Source organism: Diospyros lotus, chromosome 1 (assembly GCF_014633365.1).
Source record: "Diospyros lotus cultivar Yz01 chromosome 1, ASM1463336v1, whole genome shotgun sequence".
NCBI lineage: Eukaryota > Viridiplantae > Streptophyta > Magnoliopsida > Ericales > Ebenaceae > Diospyros > Diospyros lotus.
In genome coordinates this window covers 39,197,634-39,215,671 of record NC_068338.1, presented here as the reverse complement: position 1 = coordinate 39,215,671, position 18,038 = coordinate 39,197,634, and the positions used below count along the sequence as shown (strand labels likewise).

General features: G+C 38.0%; 2 protein-coding genes across 4 annotated transcripts in view; both read left to right on the top strand.

Moving 5' to 3' along the window:
• The first annotated feature begins 195 nt into the window (after positions 1 to 195).
• LOC127788462 (ras-related protein Rab7) overlaps positions 196 to 18,038 on the top strand; it is a 69,193-nt gene continuing 51,350 nt past the window's right edge. Inside the window, exon 1 of the mRNA XM_052316757.1 lies at positions 196 to 437. The gene's annotated coding sequence lies outside the window, so the exon portion shown is untranslated. The remainder of the gene's footprint in view (positions 438 to 18,038) is intronic.
• LOC127788453 (ras-related protein Rab7-like) lies at positions 399 to 17,185 on the top strand. Of its 3 annotated transcripts, XM_052316734.1 has the most exons (8): positions 399 to 548; positions 797 to 823; positions 952 to 1,051; positions 13,087 to 13,233; positions 13,775 to 13,855; positions 13,977 to 14,122; positions 15,243 to 15,331; positions 15,613 to 17,185. In XM_052316734.1, the coding sequence occupies exons 1-7, from the start codon at positions 496 to 498 to the stop codon at positions 15,307 to 15,309; spliced, it is 621 nt and encodes a 206-aa protein (XP_052172694.1). In that variant the 5' UTR covers positions 399 to 495; the 3' UTR covers positions 15,310 to 15,331; positions 15,613 to 17,185. The 3 variants fall into 3 exon arrangements, with proteins under 3 accessions (XP_052172694.1, XP_052172685.1, XP_052172705.1); XM_052316725.1 differs by lacking the exon at positions 15,613 to 17,185 and having other exon boundaries at positions 15,243 to 15,556; XM_052316745.1 differs by lacking the exons at positions 15,243 to 15,331; positions 15,613 to 17,185 and adding an exon at positions 14,764 to 14,788.

The window sequence follows — 18,038 nt, the reverse complement described above, 5'->3', positions numbered from 1 at the left end:
AAATAAATATTTTTTATTAGTGAAAGAGAAGTGAAAATTTCAAATTAAAATTTAATATTAATATTGGTATAATTAAAAATTATACTCAAAATTTAAAGCAAAGTTAAAAGAATTTATTTTCTCCCCTAAAAATATAAAATAATTTTAAAAAAACGAAATCAAAATTCGAGAGAGAGAGACAGAGAGAAGAAATAAAACAACTTTCTCTCTCACGCGGCGGCGGCGGCGAAAACGCAATCCGAAGGCGATTTCAAGGCGATCTCTTCCTTTCATGCGATCCCTCCCGCCAAGCTTCGCCGATTAGATCGCCGTTCAGAGGCCTTTCCACCGATCGGGAAAGGCTCAGCTGGTGGTTTTAAACATCGGTCGAGAGAGAAGAAATCATTAACTACATCTTTATTCAAATCCCCAATTTCCAGTCACAGCTCCTCTCTCTCCCTCTCTCTCTCTCTCTCTTGATCGGTGCTTTCCCCGACGCCGATTTGCGCCCTTACGATGCCTTCCCGAAGAAGAACGCTCCTGAAGGTCATCATCCTCGGCGACAGCGGGTCAGTCGCCAATAAACGTACAAACTTTATATTTCTACACGCGCATATATCTAGGGTTTTCCGGAAACATCTAATCTAGATCTTTCCGAATTTGGTTCAATTGATGTCTTGCCACTTATTTGAATTATGGTTCAGTTGATTTTTATCATGCAGTATGTTGGTATATCTTTGCTTGTAAGTGGTTGTATGTGAATGTTGTTGAAATTATGTAATACAGCTTACTTATTCCTTTTATGCGTGAATTGCAGAGTGGGAAAGACCTCTTTGATGAATCAGTATCCTTCTTAGTTTGTTCAAAGTTCCTGAATCTCCTGACGTTTGTTTCCTGAAGAAAAGTTTTCATATTTTACTGTAAATTTTGTTCCTCTAGTGTGCTGTTACTCGCCTTGAATCCTTATTTTAGATATGTTAACAAGAAGTTTACCAATCAATACAAAGCGACTATAGGAGCTGATTTCTTAACCAAAGAAATGCAGTTTGAAGACAGGCTCTTCACTTTGCAGGTTGGCCATCATGTGCAATTTCTTTCTTCAATTCATTTATGTGCTTTTGTGTGGTTGTGCTTAACTGGATTCTTTCTAGGGTTTCAGTTTGGATCCTTATTATGTTCCTATGCTAAAATTGGTTGATTCGAGAGCAATGTCTGGAATGGGAAATTAAAACGAACTTGGGTAATCAAGTATTTAAAGAAGTCTTTCAGAGTAATGTTCCTTTGTTCGGTCAACCTTTAACATGATACCCATGTGCATATTATGTGAAGGAATATTTTGAACTCACTGCTTTTCAGCACTTGATGTTTGAATGGTGAAAGCACTGACCTGATTAGATGCCATTATCTGTAAGCCTGCATGCTTCATGAAAATAAATTTTCCTCAACTATCTTCTTTTCTTCTGTTACTAATAGTAAAATATTTCCAAAGAAGATGGCATTTTTTTAAAGGAAGTTTGAGATATTGAAGCTGTCCACAGGAGTGCCTATCTACAATTTTCACATTCCAACTACTCATGTTGGTGCTTTAAACTTTATTGCTTGACGATGGCTGTCCCATTTTTACGTATTTTCAGTTATTTTTTGAGATAACGGTGTAGATTTTTCACTACTTGGACCCATACATTTCAAAATTGGAATGAGATAAACCTAGATCTGATAATAATTATACCCTGGAATCCTCTTTCCAGTTAAGTATTTTGCCAATTTGTTTTGATGTTTTCATACTAAGGCTATTTTATACTCATGTATGACACGGTGTAATTTGAATGTTTTGACCTGTTAGCATGAACTTTCCTGCTGAGTAATCAGGCCTGTTAGAGGCAATGTAGGCCTAATATCAATTCTACAGCATGGTGAAGTTATCTTGGCAAAGACAAAGCATTTGTTGATCGATCCTGTGGTATCAGTCAAAATTGTGGATTTGTGAATTCTCAAGTTGAACTTTTGTGTGTAGCTGCAAAGTCTGTTCTCAAGTAGGATTTTATTTTTTTTCTTGGCTTGGATTTGGCACCAAGCCTTGGTGACTCATTTCATGATCTATTGGAAATATTTATTTCTACTTTTTTCTTTAACCCTTCTACTTGAGGCATTTTTCTTGAATATCAGAAGCAGCTATTTTCTTGGATGGGTTGGGGGGGGGGGGGGGGGGTCACTTTCCAACTTTCATAGATGTCAATTGAGTTTTTGATGCATGAATCCTACTTTTTTTTGGCATGATGATGATTCATCTCTATCTAAACATTTTCTCCAATGAAAGAGACTTGCAATTTTAAGTTTTGTATGAAGACAACATGTTGTTTGGCATTCAATAAGATATGCTGGTATCCTTGTCATTCACTATTATGGTTTCTTAATTTTTTTTCGGGGCAGCATCAATTAGTGCAATAATCTAATTGTTTCACAAAGTGCGTGTAAAGAAATATTGTTTCAAGTTGTTCTTGTTCTTGGTTAGTGCAGTGTAGTCGAAGGTGAGAAAGGCACTGTTATGACCCTAGGGTTTGGCTAGGGTTTGAGAAGGGAATTTGGAAGAAATGGAGGGAGTTTAGACTGAAAGAGAGGAAGAGACAGCAAGTATTGGAGAAGATTTACACAGAGAGAGAGAGAGAGAGAGAATGCAGGGAAATTGGAATTCAATTATCATTCATAAGCATGCCAGTCTCTAACTACTCAAGCCTATTTATAAGCTTACAATTGGATATACTAATAGCTATAACAACAATACAATCAAAATAAGAAACCTATAATTCGTATGACTATTATATCCTTGGGGATTCCTTGAAGTCGTGACAATCCCCTCCCCTTCAAACAATTCTTGTCCCCAAGAATTGACAGCTATTGACCTTGTTCTTTAGCCAATTCCAGGCTTAACAATCTAGTTTCTTTTTCACCTTTTCTTGTTCTTATCTCTTATCTTCCTTTTCTTTTGCCTTTTCGTTTCTTTTTCTCCAAAAATAGTAGTACTATGATTTGTTGCAACACCTAGTTTGGCTATCCACCTCTTCCCTATTGCCATTGAAAAGGGTTCCAGTTGATCTATCATTCCTGCAACCATATCATTTCCAATCATAGAAAGGAATCCCAAATTCTCTGTAGGCCAAAATTGGATTTGACGCTGAAAATAGAAGTAAAACACAGTAGAGGGAATTCACAAAACGGAGGCAAATCACATCAAACCTTAACTGAATTGCTACATAATTCATCCATAATCTCCTAAAGTATAGGAACTTATTAACTGAAGAACTTCAATTACAACTAAACAAAAAATAAACCATAATAGAAGCCTTAAACTTAGGACTGTAACTAACTCTTTTATCAACTAAGTTAGCTACTTCTGCTCCTATTTTTCCTCTCCCAAAGCCAGCTGTAAGATAGATTTCCAGATTATCTTCAATTCTGCTTCAACGTTATAACAGTTGCTGAGGTATTTTCAACACTCCTCCTTGCATCAGCAGCTGAACACATCCCTAAATTCGATCTCAGTTGTTCAAACTTGGTTTTAGGTAAAGCCTTTGTTAATATGTCAGCCAACTGGTCTTTTGTTTTGCAATACAGAAGCTTAACATCACCATTCTGTTGCACTTCTCTGAGAAAATGCAATTTGATGTTGAAATGCTTAGCGCCTGTTCTCTTTGTCATTTTCGGGTCGTTTTCTGTTTTCAATTTTTCAAAACACTCAAAACGTGTTCTCTTTGTTATTTTCAAAAACGCATTTTCAAAAACAAGAAAAAAATTTGTAAAAGAAACCCAAAACAACAAAATATTGTTTTGGGTGTTTTCAGTGAAAACATGTCCAGAAATCAAAAACGCGAAAAACGCTGGCGAGACACCCCCCCACCCCCACCCCCACCCCCATCTGCAATCTCACATCTCTCTCTCTTTCTCTCAAGCTTTGGCCAAACATAACCATCACCGCCGCACCACTGCCTAGATCCACCATCGTAATTGCCCAACAACGCTTACCACCGCCATTATCTCTTCCACTACCTATCACCGCCGCACCACTGCCTAGATCCACCACCGCCACCACCTAGATCTACCACCGCCACCGCCCAGTAGTGCCTACCACCACCTATCACCTCCGCACCACCACCTAGATCCACCATCGCCACCGCCTAGATCCGCCATCGCAACCGCCCAGAGTCGTCATCACCGCCTAGATCCGCCATCACAACCGCCTAGCAGTGCCTACCACCGCCATTATCTCTTCCACCGCCTATCACCTCCGCGCCGCCGCCTAGATCCGCCATCACCACCATCGCCACCGCCTAGATCTGCCATCGCAACCGCCCAGAGTCGCCATCACCGCCTAGATCCGCCATGCCCAGATCTGCATACCACCATTGTTTCTTCCTCCTGCCTTCTGCCATTTTCTGCCTTTGCCATTTTTTTTTCAATTATATTTTTATAATTTTGGATAAATTAATATTTATTATTTTATGATTTATAATTTTTTTAATATTTATGTTATGGGTAATTTAAATCTCAAAATTAATGTGTGATTTTAATTTGTAGATAAAAATAAATTTATCATGAATTAAAATATTATAAAATAAATATTTATAATTTAAATTAAATTTATTAACTAAAATATTATAAAATATTTTTTTCAAAATTTTAAAATAAACCCATTTTCTAATTTTCTGTTTTAAGAAACAGTTTTTCAAAATGTCAAAAAGAACACGTTTTCAAAAATATCAAAACACACACTCAAAATACAAAACTCAAAATACAAAACTGAAATACAAAGAGAACACTACCTTAGTTTTGCCATGGAAAACTGGATTGTTGGAGACAACTATAGCTGCTTGGTTGTCCATATAAATTGGTGTACTTTTTTGTTGCACCAAATATAGATCAAATAGAATTTTTCTTAGCCAAAGAGCTTGATTCACAGCTGCAGTTGCTGCTATAAATTCTGCTTCTGCAGTTGATTGGGCTACAACTTCTTGCTTCTTTGAACTCCAAGAGAACACTCTAGAACCCAAAGTAAAACAGTACCCTGAGGTGCTTTTCATATCATCTAAAGATCCTCCCCAATTTGAATCAGAATAACACCTTCCAACTTGAACACTTGATTAGGTTTAAACTGAACACCATAATCAAGAGTTCCCTTAATGTATCCGAGGACTCTTTTTGCAGCCTTGTAATGCTTTACACCAGCACAGTGTAAGAACCTTGAAAGAGCACTTACAGCATGAAGGATGTCAGGTCTTGTTGCAGTCAAATACATGAGACAACCAATAAGACTTCTATAGATTCCTTCTTCAGCCTTCTCAGCACCATCATCCTTACTTAGCTTTTCCTTTTGATTCATTGGAGTGGTGATTGCTTTGCATTCTTCCATATAAAACCTTCTTAGTATTTCCTTTGCATACCTCTTCTGACATATGAAGATTCCTTGTTGATCTTGCTTTATCTCCATTCCCAGAAAGTAAGCCATAGCTCTAAGGTCTGTCATTTCAAAAACTTTCAACATTTCTTGCTTAAATTGATCAACCTGCTTAACATTACTCCCTGTCACCAAGAGGTCGTTTACATACAAAGACACAATCAATATATTAGCATGTGAGTGCTTGATGTACAAGGTTGATTCACTTAAGCTCCTCATGAAGCCAAGACTCTGCAAATGCTCATCTATCTTGCTGTACCAAGTCCTAGGAGCTTGTTTTAACCCATACAAAGCCTTTTTCAACAAATAAACCTTGTCTTCTTGCCCTTGAACAACAAACCCTTCTGGTTGTTCCACAAAAGTCTCCTCTTCCAAGTAGCCATTGAGAAAGGTTGACTTGACATCAAGTTGAAATACAATACACCCTTTCTGAGCTACTATTTCAAGAATTAATCTAATGGTATCTAGGCATGCAACAGGTGCAAAAGTGTCTGAGAAATCTACTCCATACATCAGTGCATAGTCCTGAACCACCAACCTTGCATTGTGTTTGTTGATAGAACCATCAACATTCAGTTTTGTTTTGAACATCCACTTCACTCTTATGACTTTCTTGTGTTGTGGTCTATTAACCAAGTCCTTCTTCTCAATCATCTTCAATTTCTCTTGCATTGCTTCTATCCATTTTGGGATCTGTTGCTGCTTCATTGAAATATCCAGGTTCCACCATAGAAAGATTGCATCTCTAATATACATCAGATAACAATCTTGTACCTCTGATTGGCGAATCATCAACGGTCTCATCCTCAACTAATGGAGGAGTTGCAAATGATGGTGAGACAGCTACTGATGTGCCTTTTTTATCCTCCCAATCCCACTTTTCCTCTTCTACAAAATGGACATCTCGGTTGATCACAATTTTTCCAGACTGTGGCTGAAACACTTTATAGGCTTAGGAGAAATTGCTATAGCCTATAAAGATGCCTGGATCAACTCTCGTATCCAGCTTATCTCTTTTTACCTGTGGCACATGAGTATAACAAATACAACCAAACACATTTAAGTTCTTTACAAGAGGCTTGTAACCATACCATGCTTCAAAAGGTGTTTTCCCTTGCACTGCTTTTGTAGGCAATCTATTTTGTAAAAACACAGTCATGTTAGCTGCTTCAGCCCAAAACTTCTTGGGAAGATCTTTCTCATAAAGCATGCAGCGAGACATCTCCATAATAGTCCTGTTCTTCCTTTCACTCACTCCATTTTGTTGTGGAGTGTAGGGAGTTGAAAATTGGTGCTCAATTCCAGCCTCTTCACAAAATTTGGTAAATTGTTCTGAGGTGTATTCCGTCCTGTTATCTGATCTAATAACCTGAATCTTGCTGCCACTTTGATTCTCAATCCATGCCTTGAATCTCCAAAATACTCCTGCAACTTCAGTTTTGAATCTCAAGAAATAGATCCAACACATTCTAGTAAGATCATCTATAAATGCAATATAATAGTAACTTCGCTTCAAAGATGACTCTAGCTTTGGTCCACTAAGGTCAGTATGAACCAACTGCAGCTTTTGAGTCGCTCTCCAAACTGTTTTGAGTAAAGGGCAGCCTAGTTTGCTTCCCAAATTGGCAGGCTTTACAAACTGATTTAAGATCTTCCAATAGAGGTAATCCTTGCACCATATTCCTTTTCTTGCGATCCTGCAAAACAACCTGATTGCAGTGGCCTAATCTTTTATGCCATAGTTCAGTTGCACTATCAATTACAACATGAGCTGTTTGTTCATTTTTCTTCAGGTCTTAAAGAAAGCATTTACTTTTCATGCTATCATCAAACAACAGTTTAAAGCCTTTTTCAAGCAACTGGCCAACACTAAGCAAATTCTGATCAACTTCAGGCATAAAAAGAACATTTGAAATCATCTTAGTACCTGAAGAGGTTTCCAATGCAATGGTTCCTCCGCCTTTGACCTCCATGTAATCTCCATTGCCTATCTTCACCTTCATGCCCTCGACATCTTCAAGCTCCTTAAATAACTCTAGATTGCTGGTCATATGATTGGAGCAGGCACTGTCTACCAGCCACATTTCCTTTGAACAATTGGCTGAAAGACAATTTGTAGCAAACAATTGCTCCTCCTGCTGATCAGCAACCTGAGCTTCTGTAGCTTGATGAGATTTATTTTTGCATATCTTAGCAATATGTCCCAGTTTCTTGCATTTGTTGCACCTAACATCTGGTCTCTTCCAACATTTGTAAGGTGGATGACCCTTCTTTTTGCAATGTTCACAAGGAGGAAAGTTTGGCTTGCCACTACCTCCTGCCTTGCTGTTAGAACAATCCACTTCCTCTTTCTTCTCTTTCTTCCCTTTCTTCTTTTCTTTACCACCTTGACTAACCTGCAACTTAGCCTGCAATGCTCCCTCAATTGACCCTTCCTGCCTTATAAACCTTCTCTGTTCCTGTGCTTGCAAGGCATTCAAAAGTTCTGCCAAAGTGATGATTGACAGGTCTTTCGAATTCTCCCAGGCTGAGATTGTTGTCTCAAACCTTTCAAGAACTGTCACAAGCAACTTTTGCACTGTCCTTGAATCAGCAAATTCACCTCCCAGCAATCTCACCTTGTTTGCAATTCCCAGAACTTTATCTGAGTATTCTTGAACTGTCTCAGATTCCTTCATCTTCTGCAACTTGAATTCCCTGATTAGATTTAGCTTTTGCATCCCCTTGATCATCTCATCTCCTTCATACTCTTTCTTGAGAAAATCCCAGATCTATTTAGCTGTCTTCAGGGTCATAATTCTGGTGAATATTGCTGGAGAAACAGCAGAGAACAAATAAGACTTGGCCTTCGACTTTCTTTACTTCTTTTCTTTGTGATTCCTTAGTTGAGCTACAGTTGGATTCTCAGGCAAAGGAAGGATGTCATAATCTTCCTCAACAGCTTCCCAGAGGTCATTGGCATCTAGAAAAGCTTCCATTCTTACTGCCCAAACTTGGTAGTTTAGACCATCAAACACTGGAGGAGCTATAGCAGTAAAAGGAGTTTCAGCTTGCATGGTATTTTGTGGTCAAAGATGGGTGTTCTAATATCTGCAACAATACTCTGTTTTTCTCTAAAAAAATTGCTCACAGGTCCCACAAGAAAAGTGGTTCTGATACCAATTTGTTAGTGATAACTAAGAAAACAGAAGTAAAACACAGCAGAGGGAATTCACAAAACGGAGGCAAATCACAGATCCGTTTTTGTTAAGTCTCTAGAATTGTTTAAATACATCAAACCTTAACTGAATTGCTATATAATTCATCCATAATCTCCTAAAGTATAGGAACTAATTAACTGAAGAACTTCAACTACAGCTAAATAAAAATAAACCATAACAGAAGCCTTAAACTTAGGACTGTAACCAACTCTTTTATCAACTAAGTTAGCTACTTCTGCCCTTATTTTTCCTCTCCCAAAGCCAGCTGTAAGATAGATTTCCATATTATCTTTAATTCTGCTTCAACGTTATAACAGTTGCTGAGGCATTTTCAACAGGATACAACCCTTCTCCAATGTCCAAACTCCTGAACCATCTAGTAGCAGCCTCATTTTCCATTATCTTCTAAACCGCATGGCTGTTCTCCTGTTTAGTCAGCTTCAATTGTATGTACTCAGTCTCCCATTTCTTTCTTTGGTCCAAGTCCTCATTGCAAGGCTGTCTTTCATCAGTGGCATGGAACCTATCTGCAACTCCATCCCCATCTTCCATTACTACTTCATCAACTTCGGTGTCAACTCCCTTAGAGCCATTGTAAACGTGTTCAGTATCAACTTCCTTAGTTATATGTGGTCCGTTACAAACTTGCGAGGTGCTCTTACGATAACTTCCCAGTGGTAATCCATGCTTTCTGCAAATGGTTTCTAGTGCCAATTCTTGCAACCTCGCTTTCTCCGTTGCTTGCTCCACCGTAGTAGGGCAGAACATCTTCACACTAAGCCTTAGTGCATTATCAAGACCAGTAATGAATCTTGATACAAAATAATTCTCTGTCAGGGCTGGCTGGTCATTCCTCATTAGGGTTCTTAACTCCTTAAATCTGGCATGATAATCCGTCATCAATCTCTCCTACCTTAATTTGTTGAACTCCTCAATCACAATAATTGTGTTCTTCTCCCCAAATCGGTCATGTAAATTTCCAGCAAAATTAGTCCACCTAACCTCCCCTTCCCTAGGCATTGGGGTATGATTGGGAGTGTGGTAAAATGATCCACTTACCTGAAATTCCAATTCCAAGGCCGGTAGTTCCTCTCTCTTGAAGTCCATAGGTCATAGGGAGGATACCATGGTTGGGCAGAATTGGATCGGTTGCTGCCCGAGGAGGAAAATCTAGTGATAACCAAAATTGAGGTAGCGAAGACAACATGTTGATCATGTTGTTGGTCTGCTGGCCATGTTGCTCTATTGTCTCCCTGTTAATATTTAGGACTGATTACCGAAGCCAACCAAAGAGAATTCCCTTGCGAATTCAAAGCAACTCGCAGAAATAGAAAACCACACAGAACCAGCAACGAAAACAGAATTAGAAAAGATAAAAACAAAAACCAGAAGAGACAAGATATACCCTGGTTCGGAATGCCTTTAGGCAAACCTACATCCAGCAATCAACACCCACTTCAAATAGCCTTTATTAGGATAACAAAGATCAGTACACCAAGCTTCTAAACACTCATCTATCTCCCCGAGTATAAGCATACATTCTCCCAAGAAATACACAAGACTAAACTGCTTTTCTCTCTTTCTCAAGAACGGAACTCCTTACTCGAACATAAACAACCAAAAGCTCTCTCCTAATCAGTCACACGACTGCCTACCTCGCCCTCCTATATATAGAAAATGGCGAGATTCTCAAGGTAACTAACTACTTTGAGAAATTACAATTAGGCCCTCTAAATTACAAAGTAATTACATTTATATTTAAAAAACCTAATTGATCTAAAACTTCCAGCCAATGGACTTCAACATCACTGATCTTCTGCCGCATCAAAACTCTAGGCAAACTTCAACACTCCCGATTCCAAATGCGTCTTCTTTAGATAATTCTTGATCTGGACCTAGCAGTGTGTAACGAACGGCCAGAGCTGCTCCTTGGCCTGATTGCCAATTTTGATCGGAATTGTTGTAGATTAGAAATCGCCTGACCTCTGGAACTGCTTCCAAAGACTACAAGCTGCTTTATGAAAAATATCGATTCCCTTCTCAGCACTTCTGATCGCACCTTCTTTCTTGCCTCAATCTCAATTCAGCATCTGAGGACCTCTGGATTTGTCGCAATCTAAGAATTCACTAACTCTCAGTTTCATTTCTTGACCCGTTTTCGATCCAATACCTGCTGCGCCACTCTGATTTGACTTCAAATTCAACTCGATATCACCGTCGACACTCTCTTGGCCTGCGTCGTCTTCAATTCCAAGCCGAAATTGCTTTGCTTAGCTTCACCACTTGCAACTGATTCGTAATCGACAACCTTCCTTACTCACCGGAATCTCAATTGAAGTCGTTGGGGTTCTACGCTCGCTCAGACCTATTCTGCACCTTTTAAGTTCACCAAAAGTTAATCGAAGGACTCGCCTAGTCTGCTTCCACGCTGTGTCTCTTCCAGTCACGCTCCTTGTCGTCAAGCGTCCCTCCAGTAGGCTTCAATTTCCGAATCATCAGAACAACAACGTCCGCTCCCTACGTACGCTTCAATTTTCGAATCGTTGGAACAACAACGTTCAATTTTGAATCGTCGCCAGAATTGAAGTAATTCAATGATTGCCTTCCAATTTCGAGCCGCCTACTCTCAATTTTGCTATCTTGATACCAACAACTAATCACCGTCTGCTTCGTCCAACACCTCCAATGTCTCACTTCTTAAATCATCCAGAACCAATTCAACAGCTGAGGACCGTCGCCTTCAAAATTCAAGTTGGATTCGATTACAGAATTGGCTTGGCCTACAATTTGCCAAGAATCATTGGCGCCAATCCTTCTCCCTTGTATCTGCTTCAATTATCAGCCAAATTTTACTCACCTCAAGCACCGAAAATCGCCTCTACCTCGTCAGAATCGATTGAAATCACAACCGAGAATCGTCAGCTCTGATACCAATTGTTATGAGTCTAGGGTTTAGGAAGGGAATTTGGAAGAAATGGAGGGAGATTAGATTGAAAGGGAGGAAGAGACAACAAGTATTGGAGAAGATTTACAGAGAGAGAGAGAGAGAGAACGGAGGGAAATTGAGAGAGGGAAAGTAGAATTCAATTATCATTCATAAGCATGCCATTTTCTAACTACTCAAGCCTATTTATAGGCTTACAATTGGATATACTAATAGCTATAACAACAATACAATTAAAATAAGAAACCTATAATTTGTATGACTATTATATCCTTGGAGATTCCTTGGGGTCGTGAGAGGCACTTGCCTAGACACTTGGGTGACCCAAGGCGCCATGGAAGTGCCTTGCATGGTGCTAGGTGAGGCCCCTTTACTCAGGTGCCACCTAGGCAAGTGCGTCTGATGTGGTGTTGAGCATCACAGGGGCTTGCTTAGGCTGGAACCAAGAAAAAATGGAAAAATGCAAGGTTATCGGCTCCTAAGGTCAGAGGAGATTGAGCAATGCCCTAAAAAATCTAATAAGAAGAGGAAAAATGGAATTTGAGTAGAGAGAACTATGCTCGAGCTCGTTTCTCTTTGGCAATGTAAACCGATTCAAAGCACTGTAATTTTCTTTCAATTTCTCCACGTTTCCATATTTGTGGGATGCAAGTTCAAGAGGAGTTGCTGTAGGTTGGTTGGAGTCAACACTTGCTGGTAACTCTTGGCACGTGATGAAGCGTAGCCAACCCTTTTGGTGACTTATCTCAAAACGGCACACTTGCCTTATGACACACAGACCTCCAGTGGTCATCCCCCTCCAATCTAAGTTTTTAGTCTGGTCTACTATGGATCTAGGCTGTTCCCTCACTTTGCTGATTTGATGCTTTTCTGTTGCTGAATAGCCTGCAGGTGTTGTGCAAAGGGGTTGCTGCTGCCTGCTTGTTTTTTGTGTGCTATTGCTACATATTTTATATATTGTTTATTTGTTTTCTGAGTTGAAATACTGGTTGTTGTTATATAATACCGAACATATTGCAGATAACTTATATTACTTAAGTTGATTGTGTGTATTTGAGGGTATTTTAGATGTTCTATTATTATATTTATCATCTGATTGTGTTTTTGCACATTAAATATATATTTTTATTTATTTTCTTGTCAATTTAGCGCCTTGCTTCAAGGGGAGTGTTTTATTGGTGCATTACGCCTCAGGCTATAAGAGTGTCCTAGCGGCCTAAGGGCACCTTTCAGGCCCAACTACCTTGGGTTAGTGTTGGCTTGGTCTCGCTGTTGTACGGTTGGGGGATAGTCTTTTGGTTATTATTATTATTTGTACCAAATTTGTACTTCTAGTTAGTTCAATGGTGTGATACAGGAATGCTATTCTCAAATCTGCTTTCTTTTTCAGTCATGTTCGATTCCCTTGCCATTTCTATCTCTAGGATTTTAGCGTACCTCCTGGGGTTCTTAAACTACTTTGTAACTGAACAAATTTTTCCTTGGATATATCTCATTTTTTTTTGTTTTGACAGATTTGGGATACAGCTGGACAGGAAAGATTCCAAAGTTTAGGTGTTGCTTTCTACCGCGGTGCTGATTGTTGTGTGCTTGTATATGACGTGAATGTGATGAAGTCGTTTGAGAATCTGAATAATTGGAGAGAAGAATTCCTTATTCAGGTAGACGTTGGCTGTATTCTTTTGGAATGTTCCTTATTTGTATATTGCTGGGTCTAGTTGAAGAATTTTTTTATTTTTTTATTTTTTGCTGTCTTTGATTGGACTTTAACTTCATTAAGTTTCATAAGATGTCAACTCTATTTTTTTTGTTTCCAAATGTTCCTTGAAAGTGCTCCTTTTATTGATGCTCCACTAAGCAACTGGTGAAAATGCTGCCTCACTGCAATTCAGAATCCAGCCACGATGTTGGGATATGGCTCCATGCAGAGCTGACTAGTGAAGATGGTTGGTTGGCCAAGCAGAAGCTGTCAGATTAAATGCTTTGTTCATTTACTTTCCTCTATTTTCTATCCCCATTGACAAAAATGACAATGAACTAGAGTTCTCGCCTGTGAAGTTACATATCATGAAGTAAAAGAAATGCTTCTTGTTTTTTATTATGTGAATTTTAATAATGTGAAGTTTGTAATTATTTTCTTTACTTATCAGAAAAAAGAATTGTAAAATCACAGATGAGCTGATATTTTACTCTCTCTTGCAGGCCAGCCCTTCAGATCCAGAAAATTTCCCATTTGTTGTTATAGGAAACAAGATTGATGTGGATGGTGGAAATAGTAGAGTGGTGGGTATTTGTTTGATTATTGGAGATTCACCATGGCTCTTTAGTTTTTATATTTTTGGGAATGATCTGATTTTGTCATAATGTTTGTGTGAGCTTACTGCTTTCACAACTTTTTTTACAGGTTTCTGAGAAAAAAGCTCGGGCTTGGTGTGCATCAAAAGGAAATATTCCCTACTTTGAGACCTCAGCCAAGGAGGGCATAAATGTTGAAGAAGCATTCCAAGTAATTGCACAGAATGCTCTTAAGAGTGGTGAAGAAGAGGAAATGTGAGTGGGAAAATAAAGTAGATTAAAATAAAACTTATTTTTTAACACAGTAAGATCATTACTTTTGCACGCATCCATAGGATGAATTCTGAGTAGTCTGTTTGGCCAATGGAGAATTCAGTTATTGTCACTCCTGAACCGTCTCCATTTTGCATAAATTGCATTATTTATGCAAGTATGACTATTTGTGGATATATGGGTTGCATAATAAGTTTTTTGACTTGCCTATACATTAATCCGCTGGCAGTAGGTGCATTGTGCCATTGAAACTTTTAGAGTATTATCTAGTTTGCCTTTTGGGGGGTGGGCTTATATTTGTATTTATTTTCTCCTGGCACAGAAAGGAGTTGTGCTAACTAGGTGACATATTTGTGCATTTGCCAAGTTCCACTTTTTTGTGATTTTCTTCAAGGTGACGTAAGTAATGCTGTTGAAGAAGCTTATCCTTCTGGTGCTGTAACTTGGAGTGAACTTGTTATACTGGTCGTAATTTTCAAATACTCGAGAGAATTTATTAAACATAATAGCTGAGATATGAAATACATTTTAGTATTTGTATATCATCTTTGAAGGGCTGTGTAAACCCTGTTTTCTGCACGTACTCTTTGTTTGTTTATATTGTTTTCTTTATCTCTCGGCAGGAGCATATAACTCTGTAAAAAAGTGGCTATCCTATATAAAGAAAATTGTAAGTACTGTACATAATCATATAAAAATATTTTCTTACAGCAATCTGGTCTTAAATGTTAATCTTAGTTTTGTGTTTTTGGTTTGGAAGTAAGTCTCAAGGATTTGTCAATCAAAGAAGTCTCTGCTGCAAAATGTTTTGGCTTTGCTCTTCATACAAGTTAACTTTCCTGCTGACCTTGTGAAAAAGTGTCATATCCTTGAATTTCAGATCTTATTCTAGAGTGGTTGCCCACTATGGAAATAATTCCGTTTTGAGTTTAATCAGCTTGTTAGATTTTCTGCAATCGTGTAAATTCTATAATTATTGAAGATGGACTGCAAGGCCCTTTAAATGGGATTAGGGATGAAACTGATTTTACTTGCACAGTATTTGTTATGAATTTATTAACTCAACTTTTTGATGCATGTTGCAATTCTCTATGGCATGAAGATACCTGCCAGACACCATTGATGTTGCAAGTAGCAGTCAACAGACGTCAACTGGATGCGAGTGCTAAATGTATTATGTGATATTTACAGGTAATTACATAAATCCTTGTGAGCGGTATGAAATTTATGGGTATGGTTTAGCCAATCTGATTTCTCATTTGTATGATGTTACACCTGTACGTTAGTGTTTGCGAGAAAACAAATTGGGTCTAGTTCCCGGTTGATATAATGCCTTCTGCTTAACCATTGGTTTTTTTTTTTATCTGATATTTGGTTTACCCTAAGCAATCCGAAGGTTATTATCATTATCTTTTTTTGCTATGGAAAGAGGGCTTGTTGAAGTTTTTTATTTGGCTTTCTTTTTTCTTTAGTGGGCCTGTTAAAGTTATTGTTGGAACACAATGTTGTGATTTTATTCAACTGGTGCCGGTTCGTTTCCAATGCTTGATTTTGAGCTGCGCAAATATTGTCAATGGAGGAATTCGACCAAGTTAGGTCTCTTGAGGATTGTCATTATATTTTTCTTTCTTTTCCAGTCGGATGCTTGATTATGCATGGACCATCTGTGTGTTCATTGTGATGATCAAACATAGAATGTTCGAGCTAAGAATTTGCAGGCAGGAAAATGTTGTACATTGATGGAGGATGATAATGGAATATGTTGCTGTAGAAAGTATTCCATTGGGAGTAAGTGCTTGGAAGGTGGTTGATAACAAAGGTAAGGTTGCTCTTTCGAAATTAGAGCTCACGGGTTTGAGTTGTAGTGTGAGGTGGGATCTAAGTTTGCAACTCTTATGAATGGTAAAATGGTGGATTTAGGATGGGTTTTGCCATGTGTTTGGTAACAATGGTAAGGCTTCTCTTTTTAAATTAGAGGGTTACAAGTTTGAGTTGCAAAAACAATAAAATGAAGGATAGAGTTGAACGCAAGATAATCCCCTAATTCTAAACCCTCAGAGCTGTGAGAGCGTTATGATTTAGGGATGCTGTTAATATTATTATAAATTTAGTATATTATTTTAAATATTGTACATTCGCACTTATTGAAAATTTCTTTACATAATTAAATAGAGATGACAAGGCATAAAAGATAATAAATTAAACATGGTTTTTATTCATTAAACGCCAAAAAGCTTACTTCCAGCTACAAGGATGATTCAATCCACAATCACATAGACGTATGGCACAGTGACACAAACCCCTGACATCAATTTCATTCGATGATAGTCGCTCTAAAGAGCGTCCCTCGACGGCTATATTATTGGTTTCTCTTCCTGACTCGCCTGCTAGATTTCTGCCTCAAAAGATTTTTCTCCCGTCAGTTCAGAAATGGACTGTTCTTTGTAGAATATCTTCGTCTGTAAGTTTGGCGTCATTGCTGTTGACTGACACGTTGGGTATTTGCTCAAAATCTGTCCCAAATAACTTTCCCTTTCCCGAAGATTTCTCTTTCTTCGGTTTGGCATCATCCCGTTGCGGATGATTTTTCTGCCGTTCACCAATATGTTGTTGGGTATTAGGTCAAAATCTCTCACAAAAGGTTTCTCCGCTGAGGCAGATCTTCCTTCCGGGGATTGACTCAAAATCTCTCAACGAAGGCTTTCCCTCATAAGATCTTTTTTCTGTTAATTTTGCGTCATTACTGTAAACCGATACATTGGGTTTTGGCGCAAATTCTCTCACAAAAGGCCTCCCCTTTGCCGAATCATCGGCTATGGCTTTCGCCGGTGTGTGACGACTGTTGGCCTTGCTCTTAGCCATGGACGGTGACGGCGGGTCTGGTCTCATCTGGCATGAACACGAGGACTGCTCGCAAACTGCACAACATGGGATAGTACTCCTTAAGCGTTAAAAATAAAAAATTCACAATAGCACTTGTATTAAGTAAATTTAAAAAAAAAAAAAAAAAAAAAAACTTGTTATTGCTGGCGCTTACCAGAACAAGTGATAAGATGAAGAACGTAAAAAGAGATCCCATCTTAGAATACGTAAAGGCTGCTGCTACTCTTGATTTTGGATAGCAGTTCCATGGTAACCATTTGCTATTTATAATAGATTATGAATAATAATATTACATCTTTGGTGTAAGAACTTCTATTTCATATTGTTGACTATCGAATAATAGATAATAGTTTTTAATTCATTGGCGATCCTCAAACTATAGATATTTTCATATTTATCCCAATAGTTAGCACGGAGTGGTGGTCCGCCTGATTTCTCAGGTTCAAATTTATTCTCTGTGCAATTATTATAAATCAAACTCATATTTATCTCTCATGTCAAAAATTATAAAATCGAGTAGCGAAGAGCCCTACAAAAAAAAGCATTCCAAGAATTGTACGTTGATCAAATTATAATAATTAATAAAAAAAAATCCCTTTATGGAATCAAATCAAATTTACAGTGGCTTGGTGACAATTAACAGATTTACTATCGCAAGATTAGTCACAACCCGTTTGGTTGTATTTTTGTTTTTAATTTATTTTTGGAATAATTATTATGTATCACCCCTAGATTTGACTCAATTAATTTTTGACTATTCTTATATTTCTATAATTAACACCAGTCAGTCTCTCTTTTTGTTAATATATAGGTTAAACAAATTAATTATTTTATCTTATATATTAATTATCATATCTTTCTCTCTCCTATTTTCTTTTTATGTTACATGGGAGTCTCTTCTGCAGCTGCCACTGCTTAAATTAATCATGAATTTATCCATAATTTAATTATTTGCCCACGGGGCCTACAAAAGAATAATATACGCCCACTTCCAAATTTCTCCTATTTTAATTTA

Excerpts from the sequence above, each read along its gene's own strand:
- LOC127788453 (XM_052316734.1), top strand. The coding sequence starts at position 496 with ATGCCTTCCCGAAGAAGAACGCTCCTGAAGGTCATCATCCTCGGCGAC. Across the intron at positions 13,234-13,774 it reads GAGAAGAATTCCTTATTCAG|GCCAGCCCTTCAGATCCAGA; the intron begins GTAGACGTTGGC and ends TCTCTCTTGCAG. Across the intron at positions 13,856-13,976 it reads ATGGTGGAAATAGTAGAGTG|GTTTCTGAGAAAAAAGCTCG; the intron begins GTGGGTATTTGT and ends CTTTTTTTACAG.